The following is an 18,141-nucleotide window of genomic DNA, read 5'->3' on the forward strand; positions in this document are numbered from 1 at the left end:
AAGTTCTTGTACAGAGCAGAGTGGAGGAATGTGATTCAACTGCTGTGGTTCAGGTCCCCCAGTGCTTTTCACCTTCTTTAGGTTTACTTATTAGTGTCACAAGTAGGCTTACATTAACACTGCAATGAAGTTACTGTGAAAATTCCCTTGTCGCCACACTCCGACACCTGTTCGGGTACATTGAGGGAGAATTTAACATGGACAATGCACCTAACCTGCACGCCTTTTAGACTGCGGAAGGGAACCAGAGGAAACCCATGCAGACATGGAGAGAACGTGCAGACTCCACACAGACAGTGACCCAAGTTGAGAATCTAACCTGGGTCCCTGGTGCTGTGAGGCAGCAGTGCTAAGCACTGTGCCACCGTGCTGTCCTTCTACCACTATACATTGAAAGTATAGGAATATCTTCCACTGGTCTACACTGAAACATACCTTAAATAAGCACTGAACACTTGTGATTCTACCATAAATACAGAAAATGTTGGAAAATCTCAGCGTTTCGGATGTTGGCACTATTTTCTCTCCACAGGTGCTGCCAGACCTGCTGAGATTTTCCAGCATTTTCTGCTTTCATTTCAGATTCTAGCATCCGCAGTAATTTGCTTTTATGATTCTACCAACACGGCTTGTTCTCGTCAGTAGTAAAAAAATTGTCATTAAAATTGATAGATTTTAGCTTTAGTTTTAATGAATGCAAACACCATTTGCTCTGACATAAATCTTTTGGACATTAGCAAGCAGCATCAGGTCAATAATCTGAGCATTCTGCATCCTGTTTGAATGCGATTATGCAAATTCTTAGCCAAGTTAACTTTGTCTTTCAAGAATTTACACGGCAAAATGTTTTTGGAAAACATGAAAGACAAATGATGAACCCTTGGAGACACAAAGCTACTGGGAAAATGATCAAAGCCTCTGTGATTCCTTTTCTCTTCCAGGCATGAACACAAGTATCAGTGGGATTATCAAGGAACAGCCATTGACACCTTCCAGAAGAAGTTTGCCCTGCTTGGCTCAGAGTCAGACTTTACCAATCAACCTGAACAGACAGTCTTTACAACAGCCCTCCAATCAGAATCAGACGTTAAGTGCAGGACCATCATCAATAAATGTAGCGTATGAGAAAGGTCAGTGATACGAGAAAATTCTCTGTTATAATAATGAATGGTGCTTTTAAATCCAAACTACTCTTTGATACAACAATCCACGATTAAGGCAATGGTTTTGCTACATTACAAGGGTATTGCAAAGCTTTTTGATTAGTTAGCCAATTAAAATGAAGAACGTGCATCTCTTTAATGTCAGCAGGACATTCCAGGATGCTCCAGAACAATCTTTTCAACGTGGCCATTGATTTTTGCAGTCAATTGCTGCATTCACACGGCTATTTCTTAGCTCAGCTGGCTGGACGGCTGGTTCATGATGTGGAGCGATGCCAACAGCGTGGGTTCAATTCCCATACCGGCTGAGGTTATTCGTGAAGGCCCTGCCTTCTCCCACTTATCCCTCGCCTGAGGTGTGATGACCCTTGGGTTAAATCACCCACAGTCAGCTCTCTCTTAAAGGGGAGAGCAGCCTATGGTCATCTGGGATTATGGCAAAATTTACATATTTCAACAACTGTTGTACAACTGCATTCAAAAACATTTGTGTTGATATACCTCCCCCTCCTCAATCAGCCGAGAATGTTGACCCAAACTACTATACCTTCATTCCTATTGATCGATTTGAGATGTGCAACAGATAGCATACACTATCTCAGGCTCTTCATGAGCTTTTCTGCTTTTTCCAGACCTTCCCATTTAAATACAGAGGAGTAGAGGACCAGGCGGAATTTCTTCTCATTCCCAGTAGTTACCCATTCAATGATTACACCGTAAAATGAAGCAGTCGAACCTTCTGTTTCAATTGCACATTTGTAGCTGCTGTTGGTACAAAATCCTGGCCCTCACTGAATGGACTTCTCGGTAATCCAACTGTAATGGGCATTGGTGGCTGTTGTAGGGCGCACCGAGAGTACTGTGTGTAGTTTTGGTCACCTTACTTAAGCAGAGATTGTGATGATGCTGTGCCTTTAAGAAATGCATTCATATCATATTTCTTATGAAGGGTATGTTTTCAAAGTCAGCTCTGTTTATACGGTGCCAATTCGTCTGCTCCAGGTAGCCCACCTACTAAGAATGCAGAAGAATAATTGATCTTATATAATGGGATGTTTGTTTTAATCGAGGCTAATGTATTTTTTGGGTTTTCTCCTGGGGTTTCAGAGTAGGGTTTAATTAGGTTATTTGACAAGAGAGAGTCATGTACTAATGGGAGGAGCAAAGCTTCCAGAGAGAAGCAGGCAGATTCTGCTTGGGTCTGCAAGAAATAAGAGGTTTTTCACTCTGTCAAGAGACTGCTGTTGCGTGTCAGAGTCAGATGTCTCTCTCCAGAGGTGTTCAAAGGCTCTAGGACTGGTAACAAGTACAATCCATGTAAGCCTGTTATTTGGTAACTGATTATATTGAAGGGGAGTTTAAGTCCACAAGGAATATTGCTTAAATTGGAACTAATTGAGATAGGTTAACAGTTAAGAATTGTATCTTGTCATGTTTAAGTATTTTAATTGTTATAAGTTAGCTCGTTCATTCATTGTATTTAAACTGTTGTTAAAATAAACTTTATTTTGATAAAAGCTTCCTGGTGTGCCAATAGAATCACACCTGGAGTGAAACACCTTATCATCACACTAATTCCAAAATAAATTAGAAGAATGAGGGAAGATCAAATTGAGGTATATAAGCTGATAAAAGGTATGGATAAAGTAGCCATGCTGCAGATGTTTCCTCTTGTGGAGCATTCTAGGACGAGAGGATAAGGGGGAGAAAATTTAAAACAGAGTTGAGGAGAAACTAAATGTGAATCTGTGGAATTTGCTACCCCAAAGTGAGGTGGATGCTGGGGCAGTGAGTAAATTTAAGGAGGAGTTAGACAGATTTTTAATCGGTAATGGGTTGAAGGGTTATGGGGAGAAGGCAGGAAAATGGGGATGAGGAGCAAATCAGCCATGATTGAATGGCGGAGCGGACTTGATGGGCTGAATGGTCTAATTCTGCTCCTATATCTTATGAACCTATGAACTTATGAATAAAAATATAGGTGGGGTCTAGTCTAACTTTATAACATATCTTGGAGTTTGCTATCTGGTCCCCAACAGTATATGCTTGGAAGCTGTTTAGAGAGGGTTCACTAGGCTGATTCCTGGGATGAATGAATTGGCTTGTAAGGAAAAGTTGAGCAGGTTGGGTCTTTACTCATTGGAACTTGAAAGAATGGGAGGTGCTGTTATTGAAACATATTTGATTCAGAGCGGACTTGACGGATTAGATGCTGGGAGGATGTTTCTTCCCCATGGGAGAATCTAGAATGAGGGGTCACAGTTTCAGAAGAAAGGGTTTCCCAATTATCTCAGAGATGAGGAGAAATTTCTCCTCTCAAAGAGTTGTTTGTGTTTGGAATTCTCTCTCCTACCAAGCAGTGGAGGTTGAGTTTTTGATTATATTCAAGACTGAGTTAGACTGATATTTGTTTGACAAGAGGAGTCAGGTATTATGGGAGATCAACAGGAAAGTGGAGTAAAGATCACAATCAGATTAGCTGTGATCCCATTGACGGTGGAGCAGGCATGAGGGGCTGAATGACCTTTAGCTGCTCCTATGCTTCTTATTTGAGGGCAGAAAGTAACCTTCTTAAATTGCTCAGTTGACTGCTTGGCTGGTGCATCTATAGAGTTCCCATCTCTGATAATATGCCATAGCAGCGGAAAAGATGTTGGGCTTTCCTTCCAATGCCTTCCCCCATCGTGCTGCCAACCCTCTGACTTCCATCAAGAGCTAGAAAATTCCAACTCAATCACTTTGTTTTCCTCTCTCCACTGACAGGTGGCACGGTGGCACAGTGGTTAGCACTGGTTCGATTCTGGCCTTGTGTGACTGTGTGGAGTCTGCACATTCTCTCCCGTGTCTATGTGGGTTTGCTCAGGTTTATTCCCATGGTTCAAAGATGTGAAAGTTAGGTGGATTGGCCCATGCTAAATTGCCCCTTAATGTCCAAAGATATGCAGGTTATGTGGATTAGCCATGCTAAATTGCCCTTTAGTGTGCAAAGATGTGCAGGTTAGGTGGATTGGCCATGCTAAATTGCCCCTTAGTGTCCAAAGATGTGCAGGTTAGGTGGATGCTAAATTGTCCCTTACTATCCAAAGATGTGCAGGTTATGTGGATTAGCCATGCTAAGTTGCCCCTTAGTGTCCAAAGATTTGCAGGTTAGGTGCAGGTTAGATGGATTGGCCATGCTAAGTTGTCCCTTAGTGTCCAAAGATGTGCAGGTTGGAGGGATTAGCAGGGTAAATACATGGGGTTATGGGGATAGGGTGGGCTCTGTCAGCGAGTCGATGTTGGTTTGATGGGCTGAATGGCCTCCTTCTGCACTGCAGGGATTCTGTGACACTGCCTGACCTTCTGAGACTTGACAGAATTTTCTGTTTTGATGCCAGATTTTGAGCACATGCATTATTTTACTTTTCTAACATCATCTCACGCTGGGCACAAATCCTTTAATAAAGCAAATGGAGGTTTATTGTCCCAAAATATCTTCTTGCATCTGGACTGCCACCGAGAAATACATGATAATAAATCAAGGTTGCTCCCAATCAATAGAAATTTGAACACAATCACAAAATCCAAGCTCGAAGGAAAGAATAATTGCCATTAGATAATGAGTTTGAATAGTTGCTAATGCTTACAATATTGTTTTCCTCATTGGCACATGAAAGGCAATGATAATGCTTCTGAGCGAAAGACTTGTTAATTGGTAATTTCCCGGTTATTGGGTTCATGTCACACTATTTGTAACGCCCACAGTTGCTTGGACCTGCAGAGTTTCACTGGCTGTCTTGTCTGGAGACAATACACATCTTTTTAGCCTGTCTTGATGCTCTCTCCACTCCCATTGTTTTGTTTCTTAAAGACTTGATTAGTTGTAAGTATTCGCATTCCAACCATTATTTATGTAAATTGAGTCTGTGTCTTTATAAACTCTGTTTGTGAACAGAATTCCCACTCACCTGAAGAAGGGGCTTAGAGCTTCGAAAGCTTGTGTGGCTTTTGCTACCAAATAAACCTGTTGGACTTTAACCTGGTGTTGTTAAACTTCTTACTGTGTTCAAATCCCAACACAGCAGATGGTGGAATTTGAATTCAATAAAATAAATCTGGAATTAAGAATCTACTAATAACCGTGAAGGGTGGCACGGTGGCACAGTGGTTAGCACTGCTGCTTCACAGCACCAGGGACCCGGGTTCAATTCCCGGCTTGGGTCACTGTCTGTGTGAAGTTTGCACATTCTCCCCGTGTCTGCGTGGGTTTCCTCCGGGTGCTCCGGTTTCCTCCCACAGTCTGAAAGACGTGCTGGTTAGGTGCATTGAATCGAACAGGCGCCGGACCGTGGCAACTAGGGAAATTTCACAGTAACTTCATTGCAGCATTAATGTAAGCCTTAATTGTGACTGATAAATAAACTTGACTTGAAACCATTGTCGATTGTTGGAAAAACCCATCTGGTTCACTAATGTCCTTTAGGGAAGGAAGTCTGCCGTCTTATCTGGTCTGGCCTACATGTGACTCCAGAGCCACAGCAATGTGGTTGACTCTCAACTGCTCTCTGAACAAGGGCAACGAGGGATGGGCAATAAATGGTGGCTCCAGCCAGCGATCCCATAAAATGAATAAATAAAAAAGAAATTGGAGTGGTTTGTGACTGGAGAGAAGGCAGCTGCTGCAGTGAATAGTCAGATGCTCTTTCCTAGGGTAGAAAAGTCAAGTACGAGGGGACATAGATTTGAGGTGTGTGGGGAAAAGTTTAGAGGAGATGTACGAGACAAGTTTTTAATACAGAAAATGGTGAATGTCTGGAACGCGCTGCCTGGGGAGGTGGTGGGAGCAGGTACGATAGCGGCATTTAAGGGGAATCTAGATGGATACATGAATAGGATGGGAATGGAAGGATACAGATTCCATAAGTGCATGCAGGTTTAGTTTAGGCAGGCAGCATGGTCGGTGCAGGCTTGGAGGGCTGAAGGGCAAGTTCCTGTGCTGTACTGTTACAGTGCAGAAGGAGGCCAATCGGCCCATCGAGTCTTCATCGACAACAATCCTACCTAGATCTTATCCCCGTAACCCTACACATTTACCCCACTAATCCCCCTAACCTGTGAATCCCGGGACACTAAGGGGCAATTTGGCATGGCCAATACACCTAACCCGCACATATTTGGAGTGTGGGAGGAAACCAGAGCGCCCGGAGGAAACGCCGCAGACACAGGGAGAACGTGCTAATTCCACACAGACAGTGGCCCAAGCTGGGAATCTAACTCAGGTCCCTGGCGCTGTGAGGTAGCAGTGCTAACCACTGTGCCACCGTGCCACCCGTTGAATCTACTTCTCTACGATGCAGTCACAACTTGAGCTGGCTCAACTGTCTAAACTTTCTGGTCCCACCCACTGTTCATGTGATCAGAAAACTCCACCCAAGACTGACTGAAGCCACTAAATGTCAGAGTTCTGTTAGATACCATTCAACCATCTGTTGTCCTTGAGATGTTGTGACGCCAACATCATTCCATTGCACATCCCTGGTTGCCCTGATGACAGTAAGGGTCAACCCCGTGACCTTTCCCTCCCTAACAGCATTGTGGGTTAACCCACAGCGCGTGGACTGCAGCGATTCAAGAAGGCAGCTCACCACCACCTTCTCAAGGGCAACAAGGGATGGACAATAAATGCTGGCCAACCAGCAACGCCCATGTCCCACGATTGAATAACAAAAGATATTTGACAACCATACCTCAGATTAATTCTACTTTGAGGTTGAGAATTTAGGAGGTATGGTTAGTAAGTTTGCTGATGACACCAAGATTTGTGGCATAGTGGACAGTGAAGAACGATATCTAGGATTGCAATGGGATCTTGATCAATTGGGCCAGTGGGCTGATGAATGGTAGATGGAGTTTAATTTAGATAAATGCGAGGTGATACATTTTGGTAGGTCGCTACAGGGCAGGACTTATTCAGTTAATGGTGTTGGGGAGAGTTATAGAACAAAGAGATCTAGGGGTACAGGTTCATAGCTCCTTGAAAGTGGAGTCACAGGTGGCCAGAGTGGTGAAGAAGGCATTTAGCATGCTTGGTTTCATTGGTCAGAACATTGGATACAGGAGTTGGGATGTCTTGTTGAAGTTGTACAAGACATTGGTAAGGCCATATTTGGAATATTGTGTACAGTTCTGGTCACCCTATCATAGAAAGGATATTATTAAATTAGAAAAAGTGCAGAAACGATTTACTAGGATGCTACCGGGACTTGATGGTTTGAGTTATAGGGAGAGGCTGGATAGACAGGGATTCTTTTCCCTGGAGCGTAGGAGGCTGAGGGGTGATCTTATAGAGGTCTATGAAATAATGAGGGGCACAGATCAGTTAGATAGTCAATATCTTTTCCCGAAGGTAGGGGAGTCTAAAACTAGAGGGCATAGGTTTAAGGTGAGAGGGGAGAGATACAAAAGGGTCCAGAGGGGCAATTTTTTTCACACAGAGGGTGGTGAGTGTCTGGAACAAGCTGCCAGAGGTAGTAGTAGAGGGGGGTACCATTTTGTCTTTAAAAGCATTTGGACAGATACATGGTTAGGATGGGTATAGAGGAATATGGGCCCAGTGCGGGCAATTGGGACCAGCTTCGTTGTTACAAAAAAAGATGGCATGGACAAGTTGGGCCGAAGGGCCTGTTTCCATACTGTAAACCTCTATGACTCTATGTCAATTTATCAATAGAAAAGCTTACAGTATAAATATTTACATGGCCAGCTGTTTTGTTGAAAGAGTGTACCGTTCACTTATGCTTAAATTGTTTCCTTGTTTTTCATAAAATAAATGTCAATGTAAATCATTTAGTATTAAACGCCAGTTTGCACTGTAATCTAATACCGACAAGGAGAAGGAATTGTTCTTCAGGTTATACGCAAAACACGTGAATATATTCTGTGCCTGTGGGATTTGTCTAGGGGATTGTAAATCTTACTAGCCATTCTCCAAACATAACTGTCTCTGTGCAGATTTTCACTTTATTTACTCGAACTGATTTTTGTTTTATTCATTCGTGGGACATGGGCGTCACTGGCTGGCCAGCATTTATTGCCCATCCCTAGTTGCCCTTGAAATTGAATGGCTTGATAGGCCATTTCAGAGGGTAGTTAAGAGTCAACCACATTGCTGTGGCTCTGGAGTCACATGTAGGCCAGACCAGGTAAGGACGGCAGATTTCCTTCCCTGAAGGATTTTTAGCATGATTCATGCTAGTGCACTCTGCAGTGCGGAATGTGGGAGATTCATTTTGAAAATCCCGCTGTAAAAACCAGCGGAAAATATTCCAGTTTTTACGCGAATTAAACACTTCAAATTTTTTGGCGAGAATCCCACCCATTGTGCTTAATCCCACCACCCTCTCCCTTTCTCTCTGCACGGCCTTTGCTTATTAATCCACCCACCTAACAAGAAAGCCTTTACTCTACCCAAAAGCTGTCATTATCTTGAAAACATCTATTAGGTGATCTCTTAACCTTTTCTGCACTAGGGAGATCTACCTGATCAATGGCTTTTCTTCCAATTTTTCCATAGTTTCCCCAAGGATCTTTCCGTGAACCCGTCCTATTTCTCAACTCCATGCTGCCACTGCGTGTCATCATCCAAAAAGACAATGTCAGTTTCGACATGTATGCTGGTGACATCTAACTCACCCTCACCACCACCTCCCTTGACTCTTTCAGAACCTTCAAATGATCAGATGAGAAAATTCCTTAAATGAAATGTTGGGGAGACTGAAACAATTGTCTTTGCTCTTCACTGCTGATTATTTTAGATTTCTCTTATTTTGGACAGAATACAGACACTGACAGTGCTAACAGTAAGGAGAGGGATGATAACGTACCCATATGTGAATGCAGATAGAGAATTAAAGCAAGTAACTCTGATTTTAAGACATATAAATTGATATTTTAAATGCATTCCAAAGCATTTTACTGCGATTAAACACTTCAGTCAATGCAAGGTACCGAAAGACATCATGGGAAAGTTGAGTATTTTAAGAGCCAAACGCCTGGGAACCTTAGTTAACATTCTCGTGTCTGGAAGATCATCATAAGTGTACATATTTTGCAACCTTATGAATAGTTGGTTTGTAGCCCAGACATAGATTAGGCATAACCCTGGACACAGAGACAAATGTCTACTCAAACTTGGCAGTGAGCCGGTGGGAACTTCCATGTTGGCCCTTATAGTAATGGCTGCCGTATCCAGGCAACAGGGAAGTAGTCATAGCTAGAATGGGAATAACGTTTGGTTAGTAATGGACAAATAAAAAACCGTTATGCTGGAAAGTACGAAGCAATTGAGTGAAATAACTGACAAAGATTTATATTGATGGATGGATATAATATGAAATAACTTTTAAACTAATGAAAGGCAGAGAATCAGATTGGGAAAATGTATAATTGTCCTATTTTTTACGAATAACATTAGAACTTATTCGAGCAGTCCAGGTATTCTGTATCTGAGACCATCGATATAATTTCGCCCATTGATCACTGGTTTTTTAATAAAGGTTTACTTTGATACTGTGACGTTATTTTTCGGAGTATATTTCCGACCTCGTTGTAAAATCCCGCTAACAACTATCATCTTGCCACCATTTCTGTCCCTGGAAATCGTCTGAGAATAAACCAGACTGCTCACAATTTTGTTGTCATGTTTGACCCTAAGGTGAATTTCTGATGTAATAGAATCATAGAATCCTACAGTGCAGAAAGAGGCCATTTGACCCATCAAGTCTGCACTGACCACAATCCCATCCAGGCCCTATCCACATAACCCCTTGCATTTAGCCTAGCTAGCCCCCCTGACTCTTAGGGGCAACTTGGCATGGCCAATTCACCTAACCCGCGCATCTTTGGACTGTGGGAGGAAACCGCAGCACCCGGAGGAAACCCACGCAGACACAGGGAGAACTTGCAGACTCTGCACAAACAGTGACCCAAACTGGGAATAGAACCTGGGTCCTGGAGCTGTGAGACAGCAGAGCTAACCACTGTGCCATCGTGCCGCCCCTGTGCCACCGTGCTGCCCTTATTTGTGTATTTGTGCCATTACTAAGAGCCTTCCATTTCCACATCTGTAACATTGCCCAATTCCAGCCCTCAGATTACCTGCTGCTGCAACCCTTTGTTATCTCCAGACTTGACTGTCTGAACATATTCCTGGCTGTCCTTCCATATTCTATGTACCCTAAACTTGAGGTCATCCAAACCTCTGCTGACGGGATGATAACTCGCAGCAAATCCCGGTTACCCGGCAACCCTGAACTCGCTGACTTATACTGGCTTCTGGTGAAGCAAGGACTCATTTTAAAATGATCATCCTTATTTTCAAACTCCTTCACTGTCCTGTCCCTCCCTATCCCTCTAATATTCTCCAGCCCCAGAATTCTCCAAAGGTAGGACAGTTCTTCTAATTCTGCCCCCTTGAGCAGCTCCAATATTGGTGCCTTCAGCTAACATTGCCTTCCTAAATCTCTTCACCTCTTTGCCTTTCTTCGTTTCTTTAAGATGCTCCGTAAACTTAACTCTGTGACCAGCTTTTGAATATCTGCACTCATATTTTATCTGGCTGAACATCATACTTCATTTTATAAGCATGTTCTTATGGGGCTAAACTCATTGGAATTCAGAAGAATGAAGGGAGAACTTAAAGAAACGTATAAGATTATGAAGGGAATGGATAAGATAGAAGCAGGGAAGTTGTTTCCATTGGCGGGTGGAACTAGAATTAGGGGGCATGGCCTCAAAATAAGGGGAAGCAGACTTAGGACTGAGTTGAGGAAGAACTTCTTCACCCAAAGGGTTGTGAATCTGTGGAATTCCCTGCCCAGTGAAGCAGTTGAGGCTACCTCATTGAATGTTTTTAAGGCAAGGATAGATAAATTTTTGAACAGTAAAGGAATTAAAAGTTATGGTGAGCGGGCGGGTAAGTGGAGCTGAGTCCACAAAAAGATCAGCTATGATGTTATTGAATGGCGGAGCAGGCTCGAGGGGCCAGATGGCCTACTCCTGCTCCCAGGTCTTATGTTCTTATAACGCTCCAGTTACGCAGATTGGAATGCTTACTTAATATTAAAGGCTCCATATAAATTACAAGCTAAAAGCAGTCTTAATAATTGAAGACACTCATTCCTTTCAGCAATAATTTTGTGAAATACTTTGGTAACAAGTTCATGTTTTTTTTAAAAGAGGCCGTCCTCACAGTTTGTTGTGTCGTTTCTTCACAGACATCGTTCTGGGATCTGGCTCAGATGAGAATGTTTTGGGATATAATTCTTGTCAACGGTGTCACTCCAAACTTTCACCACAGGAACGCGTCGATGACTGTGTTGTTTGCCTAGGTATTCACCGTTTCATGCTAAATGAGCTGATTTGATTTGATTTGATTTATTATTGTCACATGTATTAACATACAGTGAAAAGTATTGTTTCTTGCGCGCTATACAGACAAAGCATACTGTACATAGAGAAAGAAAGGAAAGAATGTAGTGTTACAGTCATAGCTAGGGTGTAGAGAAAGATCAATGCGAGTAGGTTAATTCAAAAGTCTGATAGCAGCAGGGAAGAAACTGTTCTTGAGTTGGTTGGTAAGTGTCCTCAGACTTTTGTATCTTTTTCCAGACGGAAGAATAACAGGATCATAGAATCCTACAGTGCAGAAGGAGGCCATTTGGCCCATCGAGTCTGCATTGATCACAATCCCACCCAGGCCCTATCTCCATAACCCCATGCATTTACCCTAGCTCGTCTCCCTGACACAAAGGGGCAATTTAGCATGGTCAATCCACCTAACCCGCAAATCCTTGGAGTATGGGAGGAAACCGGAGTACCCAGAGGAAACCCACGCAGACGCAGGGAGAACGTGTAAACTCCACACAGACAGTGACCCAAACCGGGAATCAAACCCGGATCCCTGACACTGTGAGGCAGCAGCACTAACCACTGCGCCACCATGCCACCCCAGAAGGTGGACGAGAGTATGTCTGGGGTGCGTGGGGTCCTTGATTATGCTGGTTGCTTTCCTGAAGCAGCAGGAAGTGTAGACGGAGTCAATGGATGGGAGGCTGGTTTGCATGATGGAGACTGGGCTTCGTTCACGACCCTTTGTAGTTTCTTGCGGCCTTGGTCAGAGCAGAGAATTTTGAGAGTGAAATAATTTATTAGGGCAGTTTTTTAATCTCATAAGAAATATTTGTGTTTTCGGAGACTCACTATGCGGTTAATAAAATGGTTATAGTGATAATAACTGGAGTAATTATTCATAATATACAGCAAATATATTGATCCCAGCAAAGAATAATTTGATTTAAATTGCATGCAAGCGAGATTTCAGTTTTGCAGCAATGTGTATCGATTACCAGGGAATTGTGCTCGGGTTCTGCACGATATAAACGTTTAATTGAAAAAGCTCTGTGAATGTGGTTAGCACTGCTGCCTCACAGTGCCAGGAACCCGGGTTCAATTCCCAGCCTCGGGTCACTGTCTGTGTGGAGTTTGCACGTTCTCCCCATGTCTGCATGGGTTTCCTCCGGGTGCTCCCGTTTCCTCCCACACTCCAAAGGTGTGTGGGTTAGTTGGATTGGCCATGTGAAATTGCCCCTTAGTATCAGGGGGATTAGCAGGGTAAATACGTGAGGTTACAGGGTTAGGGCCTGGGTGGCCAAAAGAGAAAAAGCTGGAAAATCTCAGCGGTTCTGGCAGCATCTGTGAGGAGAGAAAAGAGTTGATATTTCGAGTCTAGATGACCCTTTGTCAAAGCTTTAACAAAAGGGTCATCGAGACCCGCTGAGATTTTCCAGCATTTTCTCTTTTGGTTTCAGATTCCAGCACCCACAGTAATTTGCTTTCAGAGGGCCGAGGTGGGATTGTTGTCAGTGTGGGCTCAATGGGCCGAATGGCCTCTTTCTGTACTGTAGGCATTCTATGATTCTATGAATGTGTTGACAAATACCAGATTGGTAAGCACTGCTTCCATTGCCTTGCAGATGAAGCGAAGGAATGGAGCACGATCGAATCTGAGCAAAGGACGTACGATTCTCGGACTGACCATGACTTCCTCCTGCAGAACACATTGAATCGTCAGTCATCAGAAGTTCACGATGAAGCGCGAGTGGTATGATTCCAGCAGCGTGTTTTGCACTGTGTAATAACGGGGAGACCCGCAGTGATCGCAAATGAGTCGGCTCTGTTTACGTGCCTGCTTTTATTTTTGCTGTTGGGGTAACAAGAAAATAAATTTGAGGTGGATTTTTGCCTTTATTGCCTGGGTGGTGATCTGGAAAGCGGATCCCCTGTTGCTTATAGAAGCTGTTTCAATGTCCTCTCATTCATCTCAATGCAGTAGCATTTCCTACTCGCAGCCACTCTACTGTACCCTCATTTGAGCCTTCACACAGCTGTTCCTGCTTTTGATTTGATTTATTATTGTCACATGTGTGGTAAACCACAGTTAGCTTATTGCGTGTGTGTGTGAGATGCCTGGACACGTCCCTGCCAGTCCTGCCCGGGACTCCTCCCCCCCCCGGTCCAGGTATAAAGGCGACTGCTCCCCACCCCCCTGCCTCAGTCTGGATCAGTTCATCGGCATGGGTGTGCTCCAAGTCTTTTGCTAATAAAAGCCGATTTGTTCTTGCATACAAACTAGTCTTTGCTTGAAAGATGGTGCATCAATATGTATTGGTTATACAGTGAAAAGTATTGTTTCTTGTGCGCTATACAGACAAAGCATACCATTCATAGAGAAGGAAAGGAGAGAGTGCAGAATGTAGTGTTACAGTCATAGCTAGGGTGTAGAGAAAGATCAACTTAATATGAGGTAGGTCCATTCAAAAGTCTGATGGCAGCAGGGAAGAAGCTGTTCTTGAGTCGGTTGCTACGTGACCTCAGATTTTTGTATCTTTTTCCCGATGGGAGAAGGTGGAAGAGAGAATGCCCGGGGTGTGTGGGGTCCTTAAAATTATGCTTTCACGGTCTTTCTGCCGCTCTGCTGACTCACTTTGACATGGACAATGCTTCTCTTCCGAGATAACAAAGATCAAGGAAATGGTAACAGTGCCAGGGTGAAAGATGTCCGCTGAATGAGCAGACATTGCTAATTCATGTGCCACTGTGTGAGGAATATACACACAAATGACCCATGCTGCAATTCAAATCAACTCTTACCTGACTTTAGATGGGGGAAGTATTCTCTTGCAGGCAAAAGGAAAATGTTAATGACTAAAGTCTTTGAGGCAAGATAGCATTAGAATCTCAGACTACCGCACTTCAGTCCTATAACCAAGGAGAGGCACTGCACAGCAGCAGAGCAAGCCCATGAGGCATTTAGATGATGCCATTATCTCTCTGGGTCAGTCTTCTTCAATACACAGCTGCAGTCTCATAGAATCTCTATGGTGCAGAAGAGGCCATTCGGTCCATCAAAGTCTGCACCAACTCTCTGGCAGAGTATCTTACCCAGGTCTTCTTCCCCTCTCTATCCCTGCAAACCCACACATTTAGCATGGTCAATCCCCCTAACTTACATATCTTGGGACACTAAGGGGTAATTTAGCATGGCTAATCCACCTAACCTCCACGTATTGAGACATTAAGGGGACAATAAAGCGTAGCCAATCCATCCAAACTGCACACCTTTGGACTGTGGGAGGAAACCAGAGCACCCAGAGGAAACCCATGAAGACACGGGGAGAATGTACAAACCACACATGGACAGCCACACAAGGCTGGGATTGAACCCGGTCCCTGGTGCGTGGATTTGCCCCTTATTGCCCAAAGACGTGGAGGTTAGATGGATTAGCCATGTTAAATGTGTGGGGTTATAAGCCTGGGTAAGATACTCTATCAGAGAGTCAGTGCAGACTCAATGGGCCAAATGGCCTCCTTCTGCACTATAGAGGTTTATGATTCTATGTAATAGGGAGGAGAGGGTGGGGCTGGCACAAAAGGAAAGTCCGTGATGCTTCTATTGGGGAATGGCTGCAGTTTCAGCAGTGGCCACTTCTCCCAGTGGCACTGCTGAGGCAAGAGAACTGTTGACCATCTGATTGGCTGGCATTTCTCAGAGGTGAGACTTCCACTCTCATTGGGGAGGGAGACCCACCTCAGGCCAATTATCGTCCTGACAGCCATTAACTGGCTGTGGGGGCGGGGTGGAGGGGGGGGGGGTCCGGTAGGGTGTGCGGGGGGGTGGGGGGGGGGGGGGGAGTGGGGGATGGATCCAGCCAAGACAGGAGCAAGCTTGCCCTAACATTTAATCTGGAGTGGGGACCCCACCTCTGGCATACAATTCAGCCAGGTAACTCTGTTCAGTCAATAAGAGATTGGCAGCTCTGTGGTAATAGCAGTGCCACCAGTTGTGGTCGCTACTCGAGGTGCCACAAGAGGCCCGGGAGGAAGAGCAAGAATGGTTGTCCCAAAACCCAGGCAAGGTGGGATCTCACTGGGGCCCCAGAGAGCTGAGTGTGGCAAAATGATGGGCAGGGCACAGGTGAGCGTGGCTGCGGTGAGGGTAAGCTGTGGAGGTGGGGGTCTCTGATTGGCATCAGGGAACTGGAAACGAGGGGACCCCCCCTCCTTTGAATTGCCAGCATCCTGCAGGGGCAAACCTGCCAGGCTTCATGTTGGGCGCACATCTTTCCTGCTGCATGTTAAATCATAGCGGCAGCAGGATGAGGTCCTTAAGTGCCCGCTTAGGGGCTTCAATTGCCCACCCAACTCCACTGCCACTGGTAAGATCATGGTGAGAGCAGACTGGTTAGCACCTGGTATGTTGCCAATGGCACAACACCTTATTTTATAGGTCCACCCATCTGTTTCCCTGCCCACGAATGGCTAGTAAAGTCCATCCCATTCGCTCTGTGCGTGGCAAATTATCTTCAATGAAATAGAATAGAAAATATAGAATTACAGAATCCCTTACAGTGCAGAAGGAGGCCATTCAGCCCATTGAGTCTGCACCAACCACATTCCCACCCAGTCCTATCCCTGTAACCCCACATATTTACCCTGCTAATCCCCTGACACTAGGGTCAATTTAGCATGGCCAATCAACCTAACCCACACATCTCTAGACTGTGGAAGGAAACCAGAGCACCCAGAGGAATCCCATGCAGATACAGGGAGAATGTACAAACTACACACAGACCGAGACCGGAATTGAACCCAGGTCCCTGGCGCTGTGAGGCAGCAGTGCTAACCACTGTGCCACCTTGTCGCCCCCCAGAAAGAAATTCCGTAACCAGCTACACGTGAGAGAGCAACGTGACAGCAACTTTCTCAAATTCTAATAAAGCTTTCAGAGATGCCCAAACCGTTGTTTGATAAAAAAAAGTTTAAGCGTAACATTCCAGAACTCAGTAACTTCAAAACATACTCACAAAGAGAATAAATCATGTTAGCAAGTACGAGTTAGGCCAGAGCTGTCAACATGATGGATTCTTGGTGTTTGACTGCAAATTAATAGTGACTACACTTCAAATGTAATTAATTGGTTGTGAGGCACTTTAGAATGTTCCTGGGGATATGAATGGAACTTCATAAAAATTGTCTCTCTTTTGTAACCAGTGTTAACGTCACCTTCTGTCATTTTAGTGGGTACTGTTAATTAATTGGCAGAGAGGTTATCTTTTTTTGGGTGATTGTGAGCAAAGGTTTGATTTGATTTGATTTATTATTGTCACATGTATTAGTATACTGTGAAAAGTATACCGTTCATAGAGGAGAAGGAAAGGAGAGGATACAGAATGTAGTGTTACAGTTATAGAATCCCTACAGTGCAGAAAGAGGCCATTCGGACCATCGAACCTACACCGACAACAATCCCACCCAGGCCCTATCCCCGTAACCCCACATATTTACCCGACTAGTCCCTCGAACCTACGCATCCTGGGACATTAATGGTCAATTTAGTATGGCCAATCAACCTAACCCACACATCTTTGGACTGTGGGAGGAAACCGGAGCACCCGGAGGAAACCCACGCAGATGCGGGGAGAATGTGCAAACTCCACACAGACAGTGACCCAAGCCGGGAATCGAACCCAGGTCCCTGAAGCTGTGAGGCATCAATGCTAACCACTATGCCACCGTGCTGCCCCAGTGTAGTTAGGGTGTAGAGAAAGGTCAACTTAATATAAAGTAGGTCCATTCAAAAGTCTGAGGGGAGCAGGGAAGAAGCTGTTCTTGAGGTGGTTGGTATGTGACCTCAGATTTTTGTATCTTTTTCTGATGGAAGAAGGTGAAAAAGATTATGTCCGGGGTGTGTAGGGTCCTTGATTATGCTGGCTGCTTTCTCAAGGCAGCGGGAAGTGTAGCCAGAGTCAATGGTTGGGAGGCTGGTTTGCGTGATGGACTGGGCTACGTTCACAACCCTTTGTAGTTTGTTGCAGTCTTGGTCAGAGCAGGAGCCATACCAAGCTGTGATACATCCAGAAAAGAGAAGGCAAGATGGACCTGGGCTACAAAGAGTTGAAGAAGTTGGTCTCCCACAGTCATCAATTTTGAGATGTCCATCATGTCCATCATGATGACTCTGTAAGTGCATACGGGTTTAGTTTAGGCAGGCATCATGATCGATGCAGGCTTGCAGGGCCAAAGGGCCAGTTCCTGTGCTGTACTGTTCTTTGTTCTTAATCCATTCACTCAATGTGTGAAAAAGTTTTTCTCAAATCACATTTGCTTCTTTTGCAAATCACTTTAAATCTGTGCCCTCTCGCTCTTGATCCTTTTAGTTAAGTTTAAGTTTATTTATTGGTGTCACAAGTGGGAACACGTGGGAACAGTTTCTCCCTATCCACTCTGTCCAGCCCACTCATGATTTTGAACATCTCTATCAAATCTCTTCCTTAGCCCTCTTCTCTCCAAGGGGAACAGTCCCAATCTCTCCAATCTATCCTCATGAAGTTCCTCATCCCTGGAACCATTCTTGTCCACGCCCTCTCCGATGGATCCATAT

At 44.4% G+C, this 18,141-nt stretch overlaps 1 protein-coding gene across 1 annotated transcript in view; it reads left to right on the plus strand.

Annotated features, from left to right (window-relative positions):
* Positions 1–943: 943 nt before the first annotated feature.
* Positions 944–18,141, plus strand: part of ano3 (anoctamin 3) — a 205,913-nt gene continuing 188,715 nt past the window's right edge. The window contains exons 1-3 of the mRNA XM_078221016.1: positions 944–1,130; positions 11,417–11,530; positions 13,175–13,302. Of these exons, the coding sequence (XP_078077142.1) occupies positions 944–1,130; positions 11,417–11,530; positions 13,175–13,302 (429 nt within the window). The remainder of the gene's footprint in view (positions 1,131–11,416; positions 11,531–13,174; positions 13,303–18,141) is intronic.

This window comes from Mustelus asterias, chromosome 9, assembly GCF_964213995.1.
Source record: "Mustelus asterias chromosome 9, sMusAst1.hap1.1, whole genome shotgun sequence".
Classification (NCBI taxonomy): domain Eukaryota; kingdom Metazoa; phylum Chordata; class Chondrichthyes; order Carcharhiniformes; family Triakidae; genus Mustelus; species Mustelus asterias.